Consider the following 27,207-nt stretch of genomic DNA (forward strand, 5'->3'; position numbering starts at 1 on the left):
ACAGGCTCCTGGGAGTTTTAGGCTGCCTACTCTGTAAGCAGCCTCAGCTTTTCACTTGTCCCTTTCCCCCAAGTCTCCCTGGCACTCTCAGCAGTCTTGCTCTCATATGTCTTCAGACCTTGATGCATGTATTCTCACCTCCCCTGCTTCACCCAAGTAACTCCTCCTTAGTTTCCAAGTCTCAGCTTAGATATCCTATCCTCCAGGGATGGGAGCACACATCCCCATCTCTGACCACACAGTCCCATCCCCACAGCACCCTATACTTACCCCTATAACAGTACTTAGCACAATACATTTTAATTGCTGGTTCATATATGTCTCCCCCACTGACTGTGAGCAAATTGAGGGGGACTGTGTTTTGTTCACAACAGCACCTCTGGGGTCTAGTACAGCACCTGGGCTCAGAGCAGGTTCTCAAACGCTTGCTGAGAGATGAGTGAACCAACTATTGACTTCCTCACAGATGTGCAACTGAGCATGGTGACAGACACACACAAAAATGAATGAAGCTATAAAATCACCATGTTTCTTATCTTCAGATGGACTCTTGTGCCAGTTTTGGAGCCAGCGTAGGAGTTTGTTGGCACAGCTCTGGTCACCTTGCTGTCCAATTATGGTCTTGAGTGAGGTTGGCTTATATTTATCCACCCAGAGCAAATTTTCCACTTTGTTTTCACTGCCGTCATAAGCCAAATTCCCAGCCTGGCTGTCACCATTCGTCTCCTCAGCTGCCTGCTCCTTGAAGTCCAGGCCTCTCCGAAACACACTTGTTTCCTTTTTTGTTGACTTTATAGAGCTGTCTCTTTTGGGAGTCAGTTTGCTCTTTTTGCATTCTGATTCCTTCTTAGTTGGACTAATTTTTCTTTTTCCTTGGTCATTTTTTTGGGGTGTTCTCTCCAATTTGGACTTTTCTTTCTTCATCTTAAAAATTAGAACAGTGAGGAAAAAAAAAATGTGATGAGATATACAGAATCTCTGTACTGCTAAATGTACTCTAGAGGGCAATCTGAGATACCCTGGTGAGCTACGCAAGCTGGGTTTGTCTTTTCATAATGGACCCAGCTGTTTGTGGAAAGCATCACCTTCCAAACTTTATAAAAATTAACAACATGCACACTGGAAAGCACCCAAACGCAATTTTTAAAAGTGAGAGCATATTTGTTTTTTAAAAATAATAAGTAATTCGATATCAGTTTGGAAAGACAGGGTGAAAGATTAAGAGATTTTTGTTCCAGTTTTCTAACTAGTTAAAAGTTAATGCCTCCACAAAAACTTGTACACAAATGTTCACAGCAGCATTATATATATATCACACACATATATATATTATTATTTTATATTACAGCCAAAAAATGGAAACAACCCAAATGTCCATCAACTGATGAATGGATAAACACAATATGGTGTATCGACACAATGGAGTATTAATCACCAATAAAAAGGAGTGCAGAACTGATACAAGCTTCAACTTAGGTGAACCTTGAAAATACTATGCCAAGTGAAAGAAGCCAGACACAAAAGGCCACATATTGCATGATTGCTTTAAATGAAATGCCCAGAATAGGCAAATCCACAGACACAGAAAGCAGAGTAGCGGCTGCCAGGGGGTGGGTATGAGGAGTGACTGCTAATAGGTACAGGGTTTACTTTAGGGAGCAGTGAAAATGTTCTGGAATTAGATAGTGGTGATGGTTGCACAATCTTGTGAATATACTAAAAACCACTGATTTACTTTAAAATTTTGTGAATATTGTGGTGTGTGAATAATATCTCAATAAAAAAATTAGTGCCTCTTACTAGTGAGTGTATGCTAAAATTAGTGGGTGAATGTTTGAGGAGAAATAGGATATCTTACACTATCTCCCCAAGATACACTATCTCCCCAAGATATTTATCAATTACAAAAGCAAAAATAGTCACTTTACTAGTAGAGAAACCCAGCAGACATCATCTTAACCAAATAAGCAAGGTTAACATCACCAGTAATAAGACATATCAACATCATGTACACCTGTTATGATGTGCGAAGAAGGACATACTATCATTTCTGTGGTATTCTTGCCAAAAACGCATAGCCTCAATCTAATCATAAGAAAACAAACGTGAACTGAGAGACATTCTACAAAACAAGTGACCAGTACTCATCAAAAGGGTCAAGGTCATAAAAGACAAGGAAAGACTGAGGAACTGTCATAGATTGGAGGAGACTAAGACACAACAACTAAATGCAAGATCCTAGTGTGGGATCCTAGAACAGAAAAAGGACAATAGGGGGAAAATGTGAAGTTTGAATAATATGCGCAGTTTACTTAACAGTAAGGTATCAATGTTAATTTCCTGGTTTTGATAACTATACTATGGTTATGTAAGTTGTTACACTGGGGGACACTGAGTGAAGGGCCAATCCAAATCATTCCCCAAGATTTTTCTATTATTCCAGAATAAATGCGAAACCATCTCACCACTTGGGTGACAGAGCTGGGGACACTAAACTTGGGCTGCTGGCACCCCTGTGTCCTGCACAGGGAAAAGATCTGTATATAGTGGGAATGAAGGAGGCTAACACCAGGAGAAGCAGAGAGACAGAAACTGAAAGGTCCTTAAAGCACTGTAGTCTCTAGATCTAGTGGGTCCTACACCAGATGCACCCTGTCCACCGTTTAGTATGTGAGCCAACATTTTTTTGCTACAACTAAAATGGGCTAGGTTTCTGTCACAACTGAAAAAGCCCTAACATAATTCTAATTGAAAATGAGTTTATCATGCTGATACCTATAACATATCCTTTAAAGAATTCTTAAGCAATAACCTTTGTACAAAGTCATTACAAGAAGATGAAAAATATGGAAAGTTTAATAAATATACACACTAAGTGCAATACACTGTCCTCTCTCTCTCTCCCCATATTCCCTGGCGAGGAAACACACCAAAGACGACATGCTGAAGCAGAGTCTACCTCCTCAAAAGAAAATAAAGTAAGCTCATTTCTGGTAGAAGGGGAAGTTAATCTTTTAGCCAACAGGCCTGGACTCACCCAAGAAATGTCTCTATAAAACAGGAAAGCTGCTATACACCAACTTAAAAAAATCAAGTTCCTTTTATACAAACCTCAGCTTCAACTGCTATTTCATACTTGGACTTCTTGCCTGGCATAGTTCGAATTAAATTCAATAGGCCATCTTCATCAATGATTTTTGTTCCTAAGGCTGCTGCCTGTTGATTAAAAATGCAAATCATTAAAACCACATCCTAACCATTACTTTCTATAAAAAATATATGATTCCAGGGCCTGTTAGTAGGTGAAAAACCACATTTGTAAATTAAATATCACTGGAATATTTTTAAAAACCACATTCATGAAAAAGCACCATTAAAAAGAAAAAGAAAAGGAAAAAGCACCTTTCCCTACTTTTTTTCAAGAAATATGTTAAATACATAAACATACAATCTTAAAAAAGACCTCATATCTAGTCTTTAAAATGCATGTTCAAAATTCTTGTTGGAAAAATAAAGTTCAAATTATATTTAAAAAAAAAAAAAAAAAGAAAGAAAATGAGGGTCCGGACCAGTGGCGTAGCGGTTAAGTGCACGTGCTCTACTGCGGCTGCCCGGGGTTCACAAGATCGGATCCCGGGCACAAAAGGATGCACCGCTTGTCAAGCCAAGCTGTGGCGGCATCCCATATAAAGTAGAGGAAGATAGGCACAGATGTTAGGCCAGGGCCAATCTTCCTCAGCAAAAAATAGGAGGATTGGCATCAGATGTTAGCTCAGGGATAGTCTTCCTCACCAAAAAAAAAAAAAGAGAGAGAGAGGAAAAAAAGTGCTTCTAATAAAAACACTTAAAATGGAGTCTGCAGTGGCATATATAGGAATACTTAGAACTAGAAGAAAAAGAAAACTGCATTTGCTTTTCTCTTCAAAAAAAGATTTAAACTAGAATACTACCCTAAGAAAGTCAAGTAAACAGGAACTGTGCCTTCAACTGAAAAATCAAAATGCTAGGGTCAAAGCCAACACCACTTCCGTGGAACAGAAAAAAAGTAGGGAAGAAATGACTTTTCCTTTTTTTTCTTCACTTAACTCGGTGTAAAGGGCATTACTACAAATGGTCACATCAAGAGCCTGCCAAGGCAAGCAGGCTATTTCACTGTGTGGAGAACACAGCAACACCCACCTTATCACTCTTGGACTGTCCACTATCACGACCCATGACAAGGTAGTTTGTTTTCTTGCTGACATTTCCTGTTACTTTTCCCCCATAACGCTCAATTAGAGACTTGGCCTCATCTCGTTCAATGGACTCCAGCACTCCTGTGATTACAAATATAAGGCCTTCCAAGCAATTTTCAGCTCCCTAAAAACCAAAATGTTCAAGCAGAGATGAAATTACATGGTAGCTTTCCAAAGAAATATTTGGCATCAAAACTGCAGGAAGATGATTTTTCTCATTTGACATCATAAATAATCTCAGCATGAAAAATGTGCAGAAAATTTATAGCAAATAAGCAGAACCTGAAATTAAATTCTGAGAAATTCTTATGTACGCTAACATTTAATAAACCTATAAAACCAACAATGAAAAATATATATCCAATACGGTTAGCAAAGCTTATTAAAATTATCCATTCATACTATTCTCATTGTTTTTTTAATAAACTACTAGTTAACTTGTACAACTTTTAATAAACAACCAGATGCAATCCACCTACAGAATTTCTTGTTATTGTTAAAAAAGGAAAGTTTTAACTCTGAAAAAGCTAAATAAGTTTGAGCTCCTGCCCTGCAAGTAACTTAAAAGTAGAATCACATTGGGGCCGGCCCGGTGGTGCAAGTGGTTAGGTGCGCACGTTCTACTGCGGCGGCCCGGGGTTCGCCGGTTCGGATCCCGGGTGCGCACCAACGCACCGCTTGTTGAGCCATGCTGTGGCGGCGTCCCATGTAAAGTAGAGGAAGATGGGCATGGATGTTAGCCTAGGGCCAGTCTTCCTCGGCAAAAAAGAGGAGGATTGGCATTGGATGTTAGCTCAGGGCTGGTCCTCCTCACAAAAAAAAAAAAAAAAAAAAAAGTAGAATCATATTATCTCTTGATTGGAAAGATAACTTGATAATACAAAAGACACTGGCCAAAGAGAGCTGGATAGAGGAGACATTTAATCGTAACTGGAACTATGTATAGCTATAGATATTTTTTATTTTTGCAGTGGTTCAATAAAATGATACAATCAAGCAAAACGAAAATCATGTAAATCATTCCAAGTTATTTACAACTCTTTGAATAGAGAATAGAAACCAACACAGACTTAAAACAGGCTTGAAAAGAAGCAGCTAAATAAAATTCAAAGTCTGCCCCAATACAAGTTCAGTCCTTCACCATCCAGCTGAAGAATCTTTCTTGGAAAAAAATATATATAGCTACGAATCTGCCTGGAGAGAACAGGTTTGACTAATATCATCTCAAGATCCCTTCAAGCCCTAAGATTCTAGGATTGAAATGATCTTGTGAACACCAAGATATTTAAATTCTTCTCAACAAATTCAAAATATCCCAGGAAAACTCTACGTGCAAGCCTCTATTCCACACCCCATCACCTAATATTTCCTGAACTATCACCCATTGTGGCTCTGAATATCTTTTTATTTATCCAATCTCAGCAATTCTAGCCTCCCTACCAAACTCTTCCACTCTAGAACTCTTACTGCAGGACCAGCAAACTACCCAATATCCTCAGCCTCTTCTCCAATATTCCCCCCTTGCCCTTGCCTTCACTGAAACCTGGCTATCCTCTAAGGACACCACTTTGCCTGGTCCTCCCAAGCAGAGGCTTGTTAGTCTTTCATACACCATGTACAGGAGGCAAGACTGGTGTCTTCCTCTAGCCTCCTATACAACCCACCAGCCCCTTAAGGCTCATCCCCTCCCCCTCTTTATAAGGGGACTAATCTCCATTTGTGGTCTGAATTCCCTCCCCTTCTACCTTCTCAGGAATCTCATACATTTGATTATCCTTCTCTTTCTGATATATCTTCACTCTCTCCCTTTCTTGTAGATCAATCCCATCAGCAAAAAGCATGCCCTAAGGGTCTCTTACCTTAAAAATACTCATATTTTCCCCCTAAATCCCACCTTCCATTTGTAGCTAGAAGTCTTCACTCTCCTCTCCCTTCACAATCAAACTTATCAAAAATATTATCTACTTATGCTGCCTCCATTTTATCTCCTCTCACTCACTCTTCAACCCATTTCTATCAGGCTCTACCTCCACCATCCTATTGAAACTGCTCCTGCTAAGGTCACTAAGGACCATTCATGTAACTAAATGCAATCAACAACTTTCAGTCTCCTCTTACTCAACCATTTTTTAAATATCTCTCTTCCCTTTGCTTCTGTGACACTACCCTTATCAGTCTTCTCTCCTACATTTGTGGCAGCTTCTTCTCAGTCTCCTTTTGGATTTCATCCTCCTCTACTTCATAAAACAGCAAGGCCCTCTTTTCTTCTCATTCTGTACTAGTTTGCCAGATGATATCAATCCCTTCAAACATTATTTTTTACATGCCAATAATGCCCAAGTTTTTACATCCCCTCTTGACTTCTTTTCTGAGCTCCAGTCCTGCATATCTACTTGTCTACTCAACACCTCCATGTGGATTCTCACATACATCTAAAGCACAGTATGGCCAACAATGAACTCACTATTGTCTCCACAAACCTCCTCTGCCTCCAACAGCATCAGTATCCACCCAGTTGCTCACGCCCACAGCCAAGAAATCATCCCTGATGCTCAATCTTTTTCACTTCTCACTTCCAATTAGCATCAAGTCCTATAGATTTCACCTTTTCCATTGAAACTACTTCACTTTTCAGCACTTCCACTGCTACTAGCCTAGACAAGTCTCTATTATTTTTCACCACCTCTCCTAACTGATCTCCCTATATCTATTCCTACCCCCTCCATTGCACTCTACATACTGAGCAGCCAGGGTGCTCTTTTAGAAATGCAAATCTGGTCATGTTATTCCCCCACTTATGACTCCTTCTCTTAGACAAAAGTCTTAAACGTTAGGCCCTGCAAGACGTGGCCCTATTTACCTCTTCAGTCACTCCCATCCCTTGGTCACTATGCTCTAACTACATTGTTTCGCTTTTAGCTCATCAAACATATGCAAGATCCTTCACCCCTCTGCCCAGATCACCATGCTATCACAACTCCTTCACACCTGGTAAATCCCTTTCGTTCTTCAAGTCTCCATTTAAATGTCACTTATTCCACACACCATACCCAGGGGCAGGTTGCTCTGTTACACTCTCTAAGAACATCCTGGATTTTCCTTTATGGCATATATCACAATTATAATTAAACAATAATTTACTTAAGGTCTCTTTCCTGGGTTAGACCATAAGTACCATGAAGGCAAAGAGCGTTAGTCTTGTGACCGCTGTATTCCTCAAAGCCCCGCCCTACTAGGGCTACTTGTTACTTAAAGAAAAATCTTTCTAAGTATCAAGCAGTGATTCATAATATGAATAAACATTCCTAATTCATAAAGATGGTGACTGAGGCTTTTCTGGTAATTTTTAATTACTAATTCTCTGCTGCTGTAAACACAGTGAATACATACATAGACCCACAGGCCAGAGGCCCTGGCAGAATGGCATGTCCTCCCAGCACTCTTACCTTTGGTATTTCTTTGGAGCCCAGAGCTTTGGGACCTTCTCGATTTAAGTAACTTCGATAAGCTTGATAATTAGTGCGTCTCTTTTCAGAATCTTCAGGACTTATAGACTTTGGGAAAAATGAAAGGAAATTGAACAAAGTCATGCAAAATTCATGTAAAATTCAAAACACATATCGATAAATAAACATTAAGTCACTTCTGTGTTTGGTCCTGAAATTAACATTTTTAGCTACACAGGTATTCCCCAATTTACACATGCTGGCTTATAAGCACCCCTGCCTCACCCCTTCTAAAACCTTTCCATTCTCTCTAAAGGCACATACCTTAGAGCACATTAGGTACATAAGCCAAGGTGCCAGCCCCAAGCAAAGAAACAAAAAGTGTATATTTTATTTCAAAAATTCATGTGAATTTTAAATTCTATTCCACAATATATCCATGTGTATTTTAATGGAAAAATAAATTTTTCCCCAAGTAAACTTGATCACACAAGATAACAGCCTATGTTTATCCTATGGCCTTGCATACCCCTAAAACAACCTCAATGGCCCTATATCCCTGGGATATGAGCACTACAGTCTGAGAATTATGGCTTCATATAAACAGCTGGCTCAAAGAAGGAGCAAGCTTTACTCCGAAAAGCAGACACATTCTATATTCCACCACTATCCCTTCTGGGTTTAATCTCTCTATTCTATTTCTCTAACGGATCTTACTATGGGTATATCTCAGAAAATCCTGGGGAAATTTTTCAAACTATATCCCTATACCTACTCCAAGTTTCTGATTCAGAGATATGGGGTATGGCTGGGGCATATGTATTTGGGGGAAAAACATCCTAGATAATTCTGATTTAAGAACCACCACAAGATGGTCTCTGTTCTTTTTTCCACTTCCTATTTTACATTATTTTTAACTTGTAATACACCTCTAATCCCTTTGAGAGTACATAAAATATTACTTCTACACAATAAATGATTTAATCAACAAAATAGGTAACCCACTTTAGTTATGAGTTAAATATACCATTATTGGCTAGTCTTAGACCTTAGCTCTACTCTTTAACAGTGGTTCTCAAACACTGGTGTGTATTCATACCATCTGAGGAGCTTATTAAAATACACCTGCCCAGACCACACACTCTGGGAAACGATATTTTTAACAAGTTTCGCAGGAGGGTCCAACGCATACCAAATTATTCACTTATAACATTAATTCTATGAAAAAAATAATTATGAATTATAAACAACTTATAACTTTGAAGCACACCAATTTATGAAGTCAAAATTATTTGACCAAGATAGATTGAATTTATTAAACAGACTTTGATGTCCCCAAAACTGCTTAAGTAAAAGTTCTCTGAGACATTTCTATTCCAACTTTGAAAAATACAGTGAAGAGTAACAGTATCATTTAAAGATTTCTTCTCCTTTAATAAAAATAGACAAGCCTCTGTAAACTGAACATGTTTAGTGTGCCTGAAGAAAAACATTCTTCCACCAGATAAGTATTTAAGGAAGAAAAATCTAAGAACAAAAAGTTAATTGTTCCCCTAAGCATATTTATGAACACTGACCACAAACAAAAGCATCTTGAAATCATCACCAGTTCACTGTTCTGCACTAAAAAATAATGGTGATAAGCAGTTAAAACAGACAATATTCTGTTTTTAATTCTAAGTGCCTAAGAGCCTTGAAGGAATAGTGGTTTCTCACTATAAATCTAAGGTGGTTCCAAACTGGAGATTCTAAGAAACCATTCACTTCTCAAATATATATGAAAACAAGGAAAACTTGTGAAAACCATTCTGAATTACTTCACTGTTTTGTCCTTAGAAAATGATTTCAGTATTTCAATATTGTTATACAAGAGCAAAAAGGAGTACATTCTGGACATATATAAATAATAATAATTTTAATAATAGCAAAAACTTATACAGCACCTATTATGTACCAGGCATTGTGAGTGGTTTTACATATTAACTCATTAGGTCCTATTATTATCCCTATTTTACAAATGAGAAAACCAAGCAGAGAGGAAAAGTAACCAGACCAAAGTCACACATCTGCTCAGTGGCAGGACTATGATCTGAAACTGGCTCCAGAGTCCATGTTCGGAGCCACCATGTTATCCTGCTTTTTTTGGCCTCAGAGGACCTGAGTTCTGGCTCTGCCACTTACTAAGCTGGATGATCTTGGAAAAGTTATCTAAACTCATCTCCAAAAGTTGAATAATAAAAGTAAATCTCACAGGGTTGTTGTGAAGATTACATGAGCTACCATATGTATTAGCACAATATCTGATACACAATAATACTCAATATTAACTAATTTAGCTATATTAATAACGTATATTCTGCAACAGCATCTAAATAAGACAATATCTTAAAAGTACTATAATGACTTAGAAAGTTAGAAATAAAACTGGAGGGCCGGTCCCGTGGCTTAGCGTTTAAGTGCGCATGCTCTGCTGCTGGTGGCCCGGGTTCGGATCCCGGGTGCGCACTGACGCACCGCTTCTCTGGCCATGCTGAGGCCGCGTCCCACATACAGCAACTAGAAGGATGTGCAACTATGACATACACCTATCTACTGGGGCTTTGGGGGAAAAAAAATAAATAAATAAAATTATAAAAAAAAAAGAAATAAAACCAGAAAACAATCAAACCCAGATCAACACACAGCCCCAACACGACATATTTTTAGAAAATTTCTACCTCTTTTTTAGCTGGAGAACTTTTGGTTTTCTTAGGAGTTTTTGTCTCTCCTTTCAACTCAATGGCATTTTCTTTGCTTTTTGAGGTCATAGGCTGTGTTTCTTTATAAGAACCCTCTTCTTTTTTTTTCAGAAGTGCCAGCTTGGAACTGGCTTTTGGAGAAGGTTCTCCTATTTTGTGACCTGGTGACTTGGAATGTTGCTGAGATTTTTTTGAACTTTCACATTTAGTTTGCTTCTTAGGACTACAGTTCTTTCTCTCCTCTGAAAATTGTTCTGTTTTTACTAGAAAGAAAGAAAAGATTACAATTGTTGTTTTGGGAAATGATACCCAATATCAAGATTATTTTTTCATCTTTCAACTGAGTAATCTTAGTAGCACACAATGTTATATGGTGATTCCATAATATTTACATCAAGATTTTAGTTCTTTATACAGCACATTTATTTTTAAAAACTGAACATTTGTATATTACTTCTTTGTATAACCATTTCAAATTGAAGGATCTGTCTTTCTAAATACAAATTACTCATTCATTGAAATAATATGGTAAACTACATTTAAGGACACGGACTTTATTCCATAGATAAACTTCAATGATCTGAAATTTACACAGAGAAAACTTACTGACTAGAATACGTCGCATAAAAATTCTGTGTTTGTAATATAGTCTGAAAGCCCAAAATCCTGACATTTCAAGACGAAAAGGTACTAAATGAACAGATTTACTTATAGGATTAAGTCCATCGATACTAGTAGATCATTAGATATCAGGACCACTAAAAAATAAAACCTACAGACTATCAGCAAGAAAGTTTCAGATGACCTGGACAACTATGAGTCAACTCCATGAGCTTGAAACAACTAGTTCTTTGTCTTCATACACTGATGTCCACACTTTGCACTATACTTGGAAATTAACATGAAGCCAAGAGCTGTGATACATTTTTCACAACAATCATAGCGCAGATAGGCATTCTGCACCAGCTAATATCCAACGGCTTTCAAAGTATCTAAGTAGAACATGCTCCAATACTCCTATGAAATAATGTCTACATAACAATACAAGGTGATTATTGAATAGAATGTTTAAACAAGGTTACCATGAATTTTCTTCTATAAAGATAAATGTTCCAGCTCACTTTTTTCTGCTAGTATTACCTTTATGAGGATATTTATGCTTTTCTGTTTTACTTAAAGTAGCTTGGACAGATGAAAATGTCTCTCTCTCTCCTGGGTCCTTTTGAGCCTAAGAAAATTTTAAAAGTGTCAAATGTGACAAATAATAGGAAAACTATTACCACAAAATATATTGTTAAAATTAATCAAAGTTTTAATTTAAGTTTTTTGTGGGTTTTTCTTTTTTGGTGAGGAAGGTTGGCCCTGAGCTAACATCTTGTACATGGGACGCTGCCACAGCATGGCTTGATGAGCAGTGTGTACATCCACACTCGGGAGCCAAACCTGCGAACACCGGGTGCCAAAGCGGAGCGCATGAACTTAACCACTATACCACCAGGCTGGCCCCATAGTTAAGTTTTAATTTTAACATTAAGGACCACCTTCCAAAGTAGCAGGACAATACAATAAATTTTCATTCATTCACCTACAAAATTTCTGGAGCAAATGAAGCATGTTTTATTACTTTTAATTTTACAGATGAGAAAACAGATGAAAGGGTATAAAAAATTATCCCAGTTCTTCCCAACTCATGAATCTGGAAATGGAAGCTTTATTTCTGCTTCTTTCATCTCAATTCTCAACTGTAGTATTATGAGGTTAAAAACTAAAATCTAAACCCAAAAGACTAAATTAAAAACTATCTAAAGTCAAAACACAAATAAAAGAGCACTTTCTCAAAAGAGAAAAAAAAAATCCATTCTCTCACTGCTCCCTCAAAACTCCATTTTACAAAGAGGTCACAAATTGGGGTACATGACATAGTATTATTTGAAATAATTATAATTTGAATGCCTTTAGATGGAGTAAGGCTGTTCAAATGACATCCACCATCCTCTATTGTCTTACACCTGCCTGCTGTAAAATCTTTTAAAATAGTCAGCTATTGTTACTGACAATATTAACAGAACGTGATTCAACGAAAATAGGTCTAATTTTTTGGAGATATAAGTGCTTAAAAAAAAATCTTGATGCTTTTAAAGATTCCCCAAAATATATTCACTATTATTTGCGACTGTCCTAATACAGACCTTAAAGTTAGCTAATTAGAAATAGCAAAATTGTGCTTCCCAAAAAGACAGTAATTAATATTAAATTTATTAAACTTTAGGTTCCATAGGAATCTTTATAAGCTTACTAATTGAACAAGTACATAAGAACCTCTTTGTGGGGCCGGCCCTGTGGCTTGGTGGTTAAGTGCGCGCGCTGCGATGCTGGCGGCCCGGGTTCGGATCCCGGGTGCGCATCGAGGCACCACTTCTCCGTTCATCCTGAGGCCGAGTCCCGCATACAGCAACTAGAAGGATGTGCAGCTACGACATACAACTATCTACTGGGGCTTTGGGGGGAAAAAAATAAAATAAATAAAATCTTTAAAAAAAAAGAACCTCTTTGTGACAGAGAGCAAGTAAAAGTTGCAATTTTTGCTTTGTGAAGAAGGGTTCTAGTCGGCTTTGGCTCTATCAACCTTTCTTTGGGAAGAATAAGCTTCTCAATGAGCTTCCCCAAACACATTTCTATAAATTAAAATAATTTAGCTTCTTTCTAGAAGAGTTACTCATGGTTGCATCTCCAGAGTCTAGAATACATAGGTATGAAAGGGAACATTGATCTGCACTATATATTCAGAATGCAAACAGCTTGCCAAAATGCCACCTTTTTGGTCTTAGGTTCTTCATCCAACATGGCTAACGTTCTGGCAAACTCTTCATCTTCATGCAGTTGTCTCTCCAGCTGTAAAAAGTGTCAACACGGTGAGTTACTTTTTATTCTTGTTGTAAATTAAAGTTTTTTAATGTTTGATTCATGATACTTAGAAGAAACTGGAAAAACATTTTCCAGAAAGTAACTATGACATTTTCCCACTTAATATTAATAGTTAAGTATCACAAGATTGCTACTGGCCATTTCTCCAAACTCATCAAATTCAAACACTTCTACCTCAGGATGCCTGCGCTTGCTTTTCTCTGTTTAGAGGAAATCTTCCGCCAGATAGCCAGCCCCATGGTTCGCCATTATCACTTCATTTTGTGCGCCAATGTCACTTCCTCAAGATGGGCCTTCCTAACCCCTCTGTTCAAAATAAAACACTTATAACCCCAATGATCACCCCAAAACTATCTATTCCTTTACTTTCCTTCATAGCACTTATAATGACTCAACATTTTTTTTTAACTGCAGTATCCTTAACACCTAGAACTGTGCCATGCACTCAGCAAGTGCTCAATAAACACTTGTTGAACGAATATAACAGGGTTACTGCTCAAGAGAGCGCACTGAACTGGACATAGATTTAGGGATCATCAGCATATACATAGTGCTTAAAGCCACAGGAGTGGATGAGATTGCACATAGTGAAAAGAAAAGAGATATGACCAAATTAAATTATTTTACCTATACCAAAGAAGGCTTCCACTCAAAGAAATCTAATAAATCTTTATATAAATAATTATTCCCTGCTCTCATCATTTATCTTTTATATAAAAATTTTGATTTTCATGTATTAGATTTCAACTTATTTTACACACAACTCTTACAATGAGGCTCGTCAGACAAGACCAGAACAATTAGACTAGACCAATTAGTTCTAGTCTAGACTAGACTAGGACAATTAGACTAGAACAACAAAATTAGACTAGAACAACCTTTATTGTTTGCCTGGATAGACTAAATAGCAAGTCACAACATCAAGTTGTTAATGATATCTAAACAAAATGCCAATACCTCTGCATCTTCATCAAGTTGCAATTGCTTGGCGATGGCTTCATCATTTAATCTGGAATCATCTGCATTTTGTGAAGGCTGTATTTCAGAGAAAATCAAGCAAGATCAGCATAAACCTTAAGGTAAAAATAAGATGCTTCTTCTTGACTGTAGCTGATTAAATATACCAATGAGAGATAAGTGTATCAATTATGAAATAGTATCAATGCACGCCAGCCAGAAAATCATGTTCATGGTTACTCCCTGACCACATCCAATTTCCTAATGAGCAAACATCCTACAGGCAGATGGTTCTCACATAATTCTATTGAAATGTTTAAAAGAAGTACCCCAAAAAATCTGTAGACTAATGTCTTGGCTTCAGAAGCAGTCCAGAACATTGGCAAACCAGATAGGAGAATGATCACACTGTCCTATGGAGGCACTGATGAAATCAACAAACACCATTTGGCAGGCTTTAACTCAGGAGACCATTTTTGCTATAATTTATCTGTATTTCTAGTTCCTAAATGTCCAGGAAAAAAATGAATCCAACGTCAGCCAAATAGAGAAGGTAAAAAGTATAGCACAGGTAGGCTCTATTTATAAGTGATGTATTTATGACTTCATTTAGGAACAAATTTATTGTCCAATTTTGTCTGGCTGAGGTCAATAGTGAAGTGAGTTTGCATTCTGAGTACTTAAATTCTCAGTATTACAATTTATTCTTGTGATTTAAATGATCTTTCCCCACTTTCAAATATAAAAAAATTAAATGTGTAATATTCTAACTTACTCATCCTCTAAAATAATGGCAATTTTATTCATAATCATCATTCATAAATAGGAAAATTATTTTCATCAATAAAATATGTTGATCTATTTATAACACCCAAATTTCTCATCTTATTAATAACAGTGAATGGGTACAAATCCTGAACATTCTTGCCCACATATAGAACACTCACCTCTTTTCTTTTGCTTGCCACCATCTTCTTATCTGATCTTTGGACACTTCCAGTTCCAAAATAATCAAGCACTGATGTGGGGGTAAGTTTTATTGGTGATAAAGGCTTATTCTTGGTCTTAGTGTTTTCTTCATTCTTTTTCATGTTTGATGCTCCAAGATAACTATTTGTAGATCCTCCATTCTCTTTTGACTTAGAGGCTGCCTTCTTACACATAAAGTCATCTTCTTCATCTTAAATGGAATATAACAGATGTTGTTTGATAAAACATCAATTCTAATTATATAAAGCAACCACTTCCACTAGCTTTATAAAAAGTATACAAGAGCTATGGGATTCTAATTATTTTTTTTCTTCCTATCTTCTGAATTCAACAGTCATCCTCACATTTACCAGTGCCAGGTCTGTAATGTGCTATTTTCCCCAATTACCGCTCAGAGTATACAAAAGTATTTATTTACTCATGTATTCAACAAATATTTACTGAACACCCATTATGTGCCAGGCAGAGGATACAGCACAAAATCCCTGCTCTCATGCAGCTTGGAGTCAGATATAGAAATAAACAAATATAGACTGTCAAGTTATAAAAAAGTATGAAGAGACGAGTGACGTCAGCATCATGGCGGAGTGAGCGTTCCCGTAAACTCCTCCCCCGACAAGATACAACAAAAGGAACAGTCACAGACCAACAACGGAATCCCAGACAGTGAAAACCTAGAGTGGAGGGATCCACATGCCGCACATCTGAGAGCAGAACGTGCTGGGCCCCCGGAGGAAGTGGGGAGAGGTAAGGAGAACTCCTCTCCCTCCCCATCAGATCAGCGATCCTGGTCTGCTTGGCTCCCAGAGAGGGGGGAGGGGCGGCCCTCGGCGGGGAAACCGTGGCTCTTCGGACTCTCTCAGCCAGTGGGAAACTCCCACACAGAGGACTCAGAGGAGCCACAGGGCTACCATCAACATCTGAGCACCTCAGAGAGCGGATAAAGAGGGGCAATCGAGAAGCCTCCCACGTCAGGGACCCAGAGGGTAAAAGAAAGAGCTCCCCCCTCCCCGCAACCCGGACTCTGCAGCTCAACCGACCAGACCAGACCTAGCGATCCGAGGCAGACCTGATCAAAAAACTGGACCGGTGGATCACAGCGGGGGGGGGGGGGGGAACAAAACAGCAGATCACAGCAGAAAAACCCGGGCAGAGTGCAGGGGGCTTAGACTACACAGCCCTTTACCACCAGACAGTGGCGGCAGGTGGAAATTGCAACCAGAGACTTCCAGGATGAGGAAAAACAAAACCAACACAGGAACCACAATGCAAAAATATATGAAATCACCAGACCAGAAACAAAATGACAAGCACCCAGAAATCAACCCCGAAGACACAGAAATCCATAAACTAAATGACAGAGATTTCAAAATAGCTATCATAAAAACACTCAACGAAATACGAGACAACACAGACAAACAATTCAATGAGATTAGGAGTTTCTTCACAAAAGAGATTGAAATCATAAAGAAAACCAATCAGTGCTGATGGAGATGAAGAACACAATGGAGGAGATAAAGGAGAATCTGGAATCTTTAAAGAACAGAGCTGACAATATGGAGGAAAGAATTAGTACTTTAGAGGATAGGAATACAGATATACTCCAGATGGAAGAGGAGAGAGAACTAAGACTAAAAAGAAATGAAGAAAGACTCCGAGAAATATCTGACTCTATTAGAAAATGTAACATAAGAATTATAGGTATTCCTGAGGGAGAGGAAAGGGAAAGAGGAACAGAGAGCCTATTCAAGGAAATAATAGCTGAGAATTTCCCAAATCTGGGGAAGGAGCAGGAAATACCAGTAAGCGAAGCCAACAGGACATCTATATATATTAACAGACAAAGGCCTTCACCACGACACCTAGTGGTAAGGCTAGCCAGGGTCAACGACAAAGAAACAATATTAAGGGCAGCTAGACACAAACAAAAAATAACGTACAAAGGAACTCCCATCAGGCTCTCAGCGGATTTCTCAACAGAAACTTTTCAGGCTAGAAGAGACTGGAATGATATATTCAAAATACTGAAAGACAAAAACTTTCAGCCAAGAATACTCTATCCAGCAAAAATATCCTTCAAATATGATGGAGAAATAGTAACTCTCCCAGATAAACAAAAGCTAAGGGAGTTCATGGCCACGAGACCCCACTACAAGAAATACTCAAGAAGGCCCTCAGGCCTGAAAAAAAGAAGAGAAAGGGAACACAAAGCTTGGAGTAAGGAGAAAAGTAGGTAGACAAAATCAGAGAAATAGTAGATCTTTACCGGAATAGGTTAGCAACCACTTAAATACTAAACTCAAAGATCAAAGGAAGAAATTCACCAAAAATAAATTTAACCTCATCACTGTAAACACACAGCCACAACACAAGATAGAATAAGGTATAACAAGAACAACTTAGAAGGGGAAGAGGAAAGTGACTGAATTGACTTAGTATAAGGAAATAGGAGGCCATCAGATAATGGACTATCTCATACACAAGATTTTTTGCCCAAACCTCAAGGTAACCACTAAACAAATAATCAAAGCAAAACCACATATGATAAACAAAGAGAAAACTAGAAGAATCATAAGACAGAACAACCAAACTGAACTGGCAGTCCAAAACAAATGGGACAAGAAACAAAGGAAATGCAAAAGAACCAGAAAATAAGTGACAAAACAGCAACATTAAGCCCTCATATATCAATAATTACCCTAAATGTAAATGGATTGAACTCTCCAGTCAAAAGATACAGAGTGGCAGGATGGATTAAAAAGCAAGACCCAACAATATGCTGCCTTCAGGAAACACATCTTAGCACTAAAGACAAGCACAGGCTCAGAGTGAAAGGATGGAAGACAATACTCCAAGCTAATGGCAAACAAAAGAAAGCAGGTGTTGCCATACTCATATCAGACAAAGTAGACTTCAAGATAAAACAGGTTAAGAAAGACAAAGAAGGGAAATATATAATGATAAAAGGGACACTACATCAAGAAGACATATCACTTATAAATATATATGCACCCAACATAGGAGCACCAATGTACATAAAGCAACTATTAACAAACCTGAAAGGAGAAATCAACAACAACACAATAATAGTAGGGGATCTTAACACCCCACTTACAGCAATGGATAGATCATCCAGACAAAAAGTAAATAAAGAAATATTAGACTTAAATGAAAAACTGGACAAGATGGACCTAGTAGACATATACAGAGCACTCCATCCAAAAACAGCTGACTACACATTCTTCTCAAGCGCGCATGGAACATTCTCTAGGATAGACCATATGTTGGGAAACAAAGCAAGCCTCAATAAATTTAAGAAGATTGAAATCATAACAAGCATCTTTTCAGACCATAAGGCTATGAAACTGGAAATGAACCAGGAAAAAAAAACTGGGAAAGTGACAAAAATGTGGAGATTAAACAACATGCTACTGAACAACCAATGGATCATTGATGAAATTAAAGGAGAAATCAAAAACTATCTGGAAACAAACGAAAATGATAACATGCCATATCAAACCATATGGGATGCAGCAAAAGCGTTCCTGAGAGGGAAACTCATAGCGATACAAGCCCACCTGAACAAACAAGAAAAAGCCCTAATAGGCAACCTTAAATTACACCTAACAGACCTAGAAAAAGAAGAACAAACAAAGCCCAAAGACAGCAGAAGGAGAGAAATAATAAAAATCAGAGCAGAAATAAATGAAATTGAGACCAAAAAAACAGTAGAAAGGATTAATGAAACAGACAGTTGGTTCTTCGAGAAGATAAACAAAATCGACAAACCCTTAGCCAGGCTTACTAAGAAAAAAAGAGAAAAGGCTCAAGTAAATAAAATCAGAAATGAAAGAGGAGAAATTACAACGGATACCATGGAAATACAGAGGATTATAAGAGAATACTATGAGAAACTATATGCCAACAAATTGGACAATCTAGAAGAAATGGATAAATTCTTAGACTTATACAACCTCCCAAAATTGAACCAAGAAGAAATGGAGAATCTGAATAGACCAATAACAAGTAAAGAGATTGAAATAGTAATCAAAAACCTCCCAAAAAATAAAAGTCCAGGACCAGATGGCTTCTCCAGTGAATTTTACCAAACATTCAAAGAAGATTTAATACCCATCCTTCTCAAACTATTCCAAAAAATAGAAGAAGATGGAACACTTCCTAAATCATTCTATGAGGCCAACATCACCCTGATACCAAAACCAGACAAAGACAATACAAAGAAAGAAAATTACAGGCCAATATCGCTGATGAACATTGATGCAAAAATCCTCAACAAAATATTGGCAAACCGAATACAACAATACATTAAAAAGATCATACACCATGATCAAGTGGGATTTATACCAGGGACACAGGGATGGTTCAACATCCGCAAATCAATCAACGTGATACATCACATCAACAAAACAAAGAATAAAAACCACACGATCATCTCAATAGATGCAGAGAAGGCATTTGACAAGATACAACATCCATTTATGATAAAAACTCTCAATAAAATGGGAATAGAAGGAAAGTACCTCAACATAATAAAGGCCATATATGACAAACCCACAGCCAACATCATACTCAACGGGGAAAGACTGAAAGCCATTCCTCTGAGAACAGGAACGAGGCAGGGCTGCCCACTCTCACCACTCCTGTTCAACATAGTACTGGAGGTTTTGGCCAGAGCAATTAGGCAAGAAAAAGGAATAAAAGGAATCCAAATAGGTAACGAAGAAGTGAAACTCTCACTATTTGCCCATGACATGATTGTATATATAGAAAACCCTAAAGAATCTGTTGGAAAACTATTAGAAACAATCAACAACTACAGCAAAGTTGCAGGGTACAAAATCAATCTACAAAAATCAGTTGCATTTCTATATGCTAATAATGAACTAACAGAAAGAGAGCTCAAAAAGATAATACCATTTACAATTGCATCCAAAAGAATAAAATACCTAGGAATAAATCTTACCAAGGAGGTGAAGGACCTATACAATGAGAACTACAAGACATTATTGAAAGAAATCCAAGATGACATAAAGAAATGGAAAGATATCCCATGCACGTGGATTGGAAGAATAAACATAGTTAAAATGTCTATATTACCTAAAGCAAGCTACAGATTCAATGCAATCCCAATCAGAATCCCAATGACATTCTTAACAGAAATAGAAAAAAGAATACTAAAATTTATATGGGGCAACAAAAGACCCCGAATAGCTAAAGGAATCCTAAAGAAAAAGAACAAAGCAGGAGGCATCACAATCCCTGACTTCAAAACATACTACAAAGCAATAGTAATCAAAACAGCATGGTACTGGTACAAAAACAGACACACAGATCAATGGAACAGAATTGAAAGCCCAGAAATAAAACCACACATACGGACAGCTAATTTTCGACAAAGGTGCTAAGAACATGCAATGGAGAAAGGAAAGTCTCTTCAATAAATGGTGTTGGGAAAACTGGACAGCCACATGCAAAAGAATGAAAGTGGACCATGTGCTATCGCCATTCACAAAAATTAACTCAAAATGGATCAGAGACCTGAAGGTGAGACCTGAAACTATAAAACTCATAGAAGAAAATATTGGCAACACACTATTTGACATTGGTTTTAAAGGAATCTTTTCAGATGACATGCCTACCCAGACTAGGGAAACTAAAGAAAAAATAAACAAGTGGGACTTTAGCAGATTAAAGAGCTTTTATAAGACAAATGAAACCAGAATCAAGATGAACAGACAACCAACCAGCTGGGAGAGAATATTTGCAAAACATACATCTGACAAGGGGTTGATCTCCATAATATATAAAGAACTCACACAACTGAACAACAAAAAAACAAACAACCCGATCAAAAAATGGGCAGAGGAAATGAACAGACACTTCTCCAAGGAAGATATACAGATGGCCAATAGGCACATGAAAAGATGCTCAACATCACTAATCATCAGGGAAATGCAAATCAAAACAACACTAAGATACCACCTCACGCCTGTTAGAATGGCTATAATCACCAAGACAAAAAACAACAAATGTTGGAGAGGATGTGGGGAAACAGGAACCCTCATACACAGCTGGTGGGAATGCAAATTGGTGCAGCCTCTATGGAAAACGGTATGGAGATTCCTCAAAGAATTAAAAATAGAGATGCCCTATGATCCAGCCATCCCACTACTGGGAATCTATCCAACGCACCTGAAATCAACAATCCAAAGAGGCTTATGCACCCCTATGTTCATTGCAGCATTATTCACCATAGCCAAGAAATGGAAGCAACCTAAGTGTCCCTCGACTGACAACTGGATTAAGAAAATGTGGTATACATATACAATGGAATACTACTCAGCCATAAAAAAAAAGACAAAATCGTCCCATTTGCAACAACATGGATGGGTCTGGAGCGTATTATGTTAAGTGAAATAAGCCAGAAAGAGAAAGACAAACACTGTATGATCTCACTCATATGTGGAATATAAACCAACACATGGACAGAGAAAACTGGACTGTGGTTACCAGGGGCAGTGGGGGTGGGCACAAGGGGTGAAGGGAGTCATATATATGGTGATGGACAAACAAAAATGTACAACCCAAAATTTCACAATGTTAGAAACCATTAAAACATCAATAAAAAAAAAAAGTATGAAGAAAAAGTAAAACAGGATGAAAAGAATTAAAGAGTAACGAGAGGTACTCTTTTAGATAGGGTAGTCAGGGAAAGCCTCTTTGATAAGCCACATCAGAACAGGGCTCTGAAACAAAGACACCTTAGGCAAGAATGTTTAGGCAATGAAAACTACAAGTGCAAAAGCCTTAAAGTGAGTGTGCTTGCAGCACAATGTGACTGCAGCACAATGAAGGGGGCACATCACAAGAGGTAAGGTGAGAAAGGTAGGGGTCAAATTCTGTAGGACTTTCTAAATCATGGAAAGCATTTTAGGTTTTATTTTAGATTGGGAATCTACTGGAGACTTTTCAGCAGAGTAGTGAGTGATACAACTTAAGTCATGTCCCTTGGAGAACACACTGTCAAGGGGTAAAAGCAAATGCAGGGAGAGACCATTTAGGAAGTGATTATAGTTCCAGAAGAAATGCTGAAGACTTAGACTAGGATGGTATTTGCAGAGGTGGTAAGAAGTTGTCAGAGTCTAGCCAAATATTGAAGGTGGACTGTCTAGCAGTATCTAACCTCATTTAAGACTTGAAGCACTTTCTTTTACTACATTTTAACTTTCTAAAAAGTTTCCATAAAACATTTGGTTTTAAAAGTCTTTCTAAGCATTCATGACGATGCTTAGATAATTAGAGATCCCAAAAATGTACCTCAAGAGGGCCTCGATAAATTTTTTTGTTTGGTTCAGTGAGTCCCAAGATAAAAAGCTTTTTGCTTTGGCCTAAAAACAAAAGAAGTCCAACAGAAAGAACAATCTAAAAGGAATCATGAAGACTAGGTCACTATAGGGTGAGAGGGTTCACTTTATAAGTCTGGTATACAAGGCCACATATGAGTGAGTCTTACTTCCTCTCAAGTACTCCCTCATTCAACCCCGAGCATTTGCTACGGGCCTTATGTGCCAGGCACTGTGCTATTCCCAGGTGGCTGCCATCTCAAACACAAAAGTACCTAAGATACGTAAAAGCCAAAAAGGATTTAGTCCTACTTTCTAATTATTATATTTATACAAAATGAAACTATAAACTTTACAAAGCATAAGTCTTACAGGTTTCTAATTACTAAACGTAAAAAGTAATCCACCATTTAAAGCAAGAGATATCTCTAAGGATGCCCATACAGTTCACTACAAGCCCACTTTCCCTAAGAACTTACACCTCACCCCACCCTCCAAGTGCCTCCAATAACCATGGTTGTATTTATTAGATGGCTCCATACTCCTCGCCACCACCAACTGGATCAGGAGTGGGCACTTGATCAAGGTTGAGCCAATCTTACCCTTGATCAGTGTGCTGAACTAATGTGTATAAACTAAGGTGCTAAAGGTTTATTCCTACATTCAATGAGGCATGACAATGGCCTTATAATAAATTCCGTTTTGCTTACAATAAGCTAGGTTTTCTTCTTAAACTGAAACCAACAGATTTTAATTAAAGCATACTTGTTTTAATTATCTTCAACTATAATCGATCTACCTTCAAGCTTAAATTAAAAATTCAGGGGCCGGCCCGGTTGGCGTAGCGGTTAAGTACGCGCGCTCCGCTGCTGGCAGCCCAGGTTCGGATCCAGGGCGCGCACCGACGCACCACTTGTCAAGCCATGCTGTGGTGGCATCCCATATAAAGCAGAGGAAGATGGGCACAGATGTTAGCCCAGGGCCAGTCTTCCTCAGCCAAAAGAGGAGGACTGGCAGATGTTAGCTGAGGGCTGATCTTCCTCACAAAAAAAAAAAAAAAATTCATTTATAAATCTTTCTGAACACATCCAAGGCTTGATATATTTACCAGATTTCAGTTTAACCATGTTAACAAGAGTGAGCAAACTAGGTTCAGTCTCTCATATGTCTATTCTCCCTACCTGACAACCAGTCCTTCTCTGCCTCTGCCAGATGTGAAAAAAGTGTCTGATTCAGATGGTTTTGCGAAGGCTAGATGACATTATCACCATTCCACTTAAGTACAATAGCCACACAAATCACCCATAACAGTCCCAGTAACCACTGAGAATGTAATCTGAAACTTCTTTCCTTTTCTCTTAGATAACATAATGAATTGTTATGATATTATAGAAACCCAAATAATTTTCTATAATTTATAGCTGGTCTCTTTTAAACCCCGAGACTCAGTGAAGCTGAGAACGAAACCAGAGGCATCCAACACCAAACTATTCTACTTAGCGATCAAAATAAATTATGCAAAAAGCTCTTAAAAGAAGATTCAAAACAAGAGGACATTGCTGATATCCTGGTTTAATAAAAAAATAAGAAAACCACAAAACTGGAACCTTTTAAATACAGACAACCAATACATCTCCTTAGGCAGTTAAGTGTAAAATTAAAAGCATATCTAATGTATATAAGACTTCTAATCTTATTTGAAAGCTTATTAAATTTTATAATTCTTACTTGGTTTAAGTTCAACAACTGTACTTCCAGGCAAGAGGGATTCCCTTCATGGAGAAAGAACAAAATTAAATTGTCTCTGCAAAATGATAGTCCTTTAATAGCTTCTGCCCCACTTTAAAAATGCCAAAAGCAGTAACAATCCATTTCCACTACACCTAGCGCTGCTTATAATATACAGTATGACAGAAATCTCAGAACTGTATGGACAAAGTCAACCACTGTTTTCCTGTTATAGTTCTTCCCTAATCACTCAAGAATTTCCTTGCTATCTAAAATATTGTATCTGTCCTTAAGAACTTAATTCAGACAAGATCAATTACTGCTATTTAGTATAACTTCAGAAAGGGAAACAATGGTACTATAAATATTTGCAATCCCTAGCTTAACCCTTTCTCCAACAATCTCATAAATATTTACAGGTAAAAGACTAGCATGAAATTTAGTGAGATCAAGAATTTCTAAGATTATCAGTGAAATAAGTCAGAGGGAGAAGGTCAAATACCGTATGATTTCCTTCATTAAGTAGTAGATAATAACAACAATAAACAAACACATAGGGACAGAGATTGGATTGGTGGTTACCAGAGGGGAAGGGGGGAGGGAGGAGGGTGAAGGGGATAATTGGGTACATGTGTGTGGTGATGGGTTGTAATTAGTATTTTGGTGGTGAACATGATGTAATCTATGCAGAAATAGAAGTACAATGATGTACACCTGAAATTTTTACAATGTTATAAACCAATGTTACTGCAATAAACAAAAAATTAAAAAAAAAAAAAAAAAAAAAAAGAATTTCTAAGATTATCAGATTTAAAAGACTGTTGGCAAGGGTGTATGGAAATGGGACCTTTACGTACATAACAGGCAATGAGAGTCAATTTTTTAAAATCTTTATGGAGGACAGTCTTGCAATATGTATCAAAATCTTACATATGCATATCCATTAATTGGACCCAGGAATTCCACTTCTAAGAATTTAGTCTAAAAAAACCCAAAGAAAATAAACGAATAAGTACACAAAGATATATGTACAAAAATGCTTCCCACAGCATTTGTTCATTCAAAAGTACGGAGAACAGAATGCAGGAGGGCAAGAAAAGAAGAAGGAAAAACTAAGCGACTAATACAGTTAAAGCAAAAAACGACAGCCTCAACTACGACAGTGGCACCAAAGACAGAGAAAGTGAATATTGTTTATAAAATGAGAAAATAAGCCAAATATCTATTAATATATTCAACCATGTAATAGAATTCTATGCAACAGAACATTAAAACGTATATCCATATTTACTGACAAAGATATTCATATGTTTATTAAGTGACAAAAGCTGGTAACATAACAGGATTCTTAATGATATATCTATATCTACCTATCTACATATTTATAGATATACTTTTTTGTGTGTGTGTGAGGAAGATTAGCCCTGAGCTATCATCTGTTGCCAATCCTCCTCTTTCTGCTGAGGAAGATTGGCCCTGGGCTAACATCTGTGCCCATCTCCCTCTACTTCATATGCAGATGCCTGCTACAACATGGCTTGATGAGCGGTGCGTAGGTCCGCACACAGGATCCGAACCTGTGAACCCCGAGCCGCTAAAGCGGAGCATGTGAACTTAACCAGTATGCCACGCGGCCAGCTCCTACAGATACTTTTAAATTCACATTCCAAGATCTGAAAAGAGTCAATAAAATGCTAACGATTTTACTATCTGGATAGTGGATTATGTGTGATTTTTCATTTTTTTCATCCTATCTTTTCATCTGTATATTACAAACTATCTCCTAGAAACTCTCTGACCTCTTGACTTTCTGAGACAGAAAAAGCTTGGCTTCAATTTCTCCCTCCTCCCCACTTTCCTTTGCTTACTTCTTTCATTATTTATCAGCATCTCTGCTTATTCTGCCACTAGTTTCAGAGACTTCATTGTATCTGTTTATCCAATTACTGCTAATGATAGTTATCATTATTGAGCATTAAACTACATGTCAGGTACTCCACCACATTCTTTATAATGCATTATCTTTAGTCAACTAGTTCTATCTCCTATTCAGTACCTGGACCCCATTTTCCACATTCCTGACAAACACACAGACGAGGCTTAAATACTTCCCAAACTGAGCAGTGTAATTCAATGTGATCTCCCTTTTCTTCAGTAAACAGCACTACTGTACTCTTTAGGAAAATTCTTCCTTATTTTAAGCCAAAATACTTCCCTGTGAATTCCACCTATTTTCCTTAATCCATCCTTTCTCACATTCAGCATCTGAAGAACTGCCCCCATTTCTTCCTTCATTTCTCTTCCCTATAGATGGCAAAACAGTTTCATGCCACTCACCATCTGGGTTATTGGGACGATTAGATTTTTAAAAAGGCAAAGTGCCCAGTATAGCACCTAGCCATGTTATAAAAGACGTTCAATAAATAATAAAGTAGTACTCTCTGATGAAAACAACACTGAAACAGAAGTCCAGAAAACTAAAATTCTAACCTGGCTTCGACTTACTATTTTTATTTTATTTTTTTTTTTTTTTTTTAATAATTTTATTTTTTTTATTTTTTCCCCCAAAGCCCCAGCAGATAGTTGTATGTCACAGCTGCACATCCTTCTAGTTGCTGTATGTGGGACGCGGCCTCAGCATGGCCAGAGAAGCGGTGCGTCAGTGCACGCCCGGGATCTGAACCCGGGCCGCCAGCAGCGGAGCGCGTGCACTTAACCGCTAAGCCACGGGGCTGGCCCTACTATTTTTACTTTAATCAACTATTTGGGCTTCACTGTCCTCCTCTGCAAAATGTTGGACAAACTCTTAAGATTTTCCTTCTAT

General features: G+C 37.7%; 1 protein-coding gene across 3 annotated transcripts in view; it reads right to left on the minus strand.

Annotated features, from left to right (window-relative positions):
- The window catches only part of RFC1 (replication factor C subunit 1), a 76,393-nt gene that overhangs the window by 18,600 nt on the left and 30,586 nt on the right, over nucleotides 1-27,207 (minus strand). For 2 of the 3 annotated variants that reach the window (XM_087434205.1, XM_087434204.1), the window contains exons 5-13: nucleotides 15,249-15,481; nucleotides 14,302-14,379; nucleotides 13,234-13,311; nucleotides 11,560-11,647; nucleotides 10,399-10,682; nucleotides 7,682-7,789; nucleotides 4,180-4,359; nucleotides 3,112-3,216; nucleotides 525-924 (exon numbers count right to left, since the gene is read on the minus strand). In XM_087434205.1, coding sequence (XP_087290331.1) covers nucleotides 525-924; nucleotides 3,112-3,216; nucleotides 4,180-4,359; nucleotides 7,682-7,789; nucleotides 10,399-10,682; nucleotides 11,560-11,647; nucleotides 13,234-13,311; nucleotides 14,302-14,379; nucleotides 15,249-15,481 — 1,554 coding nt within the window. The remainder of the gene's footprint in view (nucleotides 1-524; nucleotides 925-3,111; nucleotides 3,217-4,179; nucleotides 4,360-7,681; nucleotides 7,790-10,398; nucleotides 10,683-11,559; nucleotides 11,648-13,233; nucleotides 13,312-14,301; nucleotides 14,380-15,248; nucleotides 15,482-27,207) is intronic. The other variant, XM_087434206.1, reaches the window with a different exon arrangement.

This window comes from Ceratotherium simum, chromosome 8, assembly GCF_057802395.1.
Source record: "Ceratotherium simum simum isolate JZ-2026a chromosome 8, ASM5780239v1, whole genome shotgun sequence".
In the NCBI taxonomy this organism is placed as follows: domain Eukaryota; kingdom Metazoa; phylum Chordata; class Mammalia; order Perissodactyla; family Rhinocerotidae; genus Ceratotherium; species Ceratotherium simum.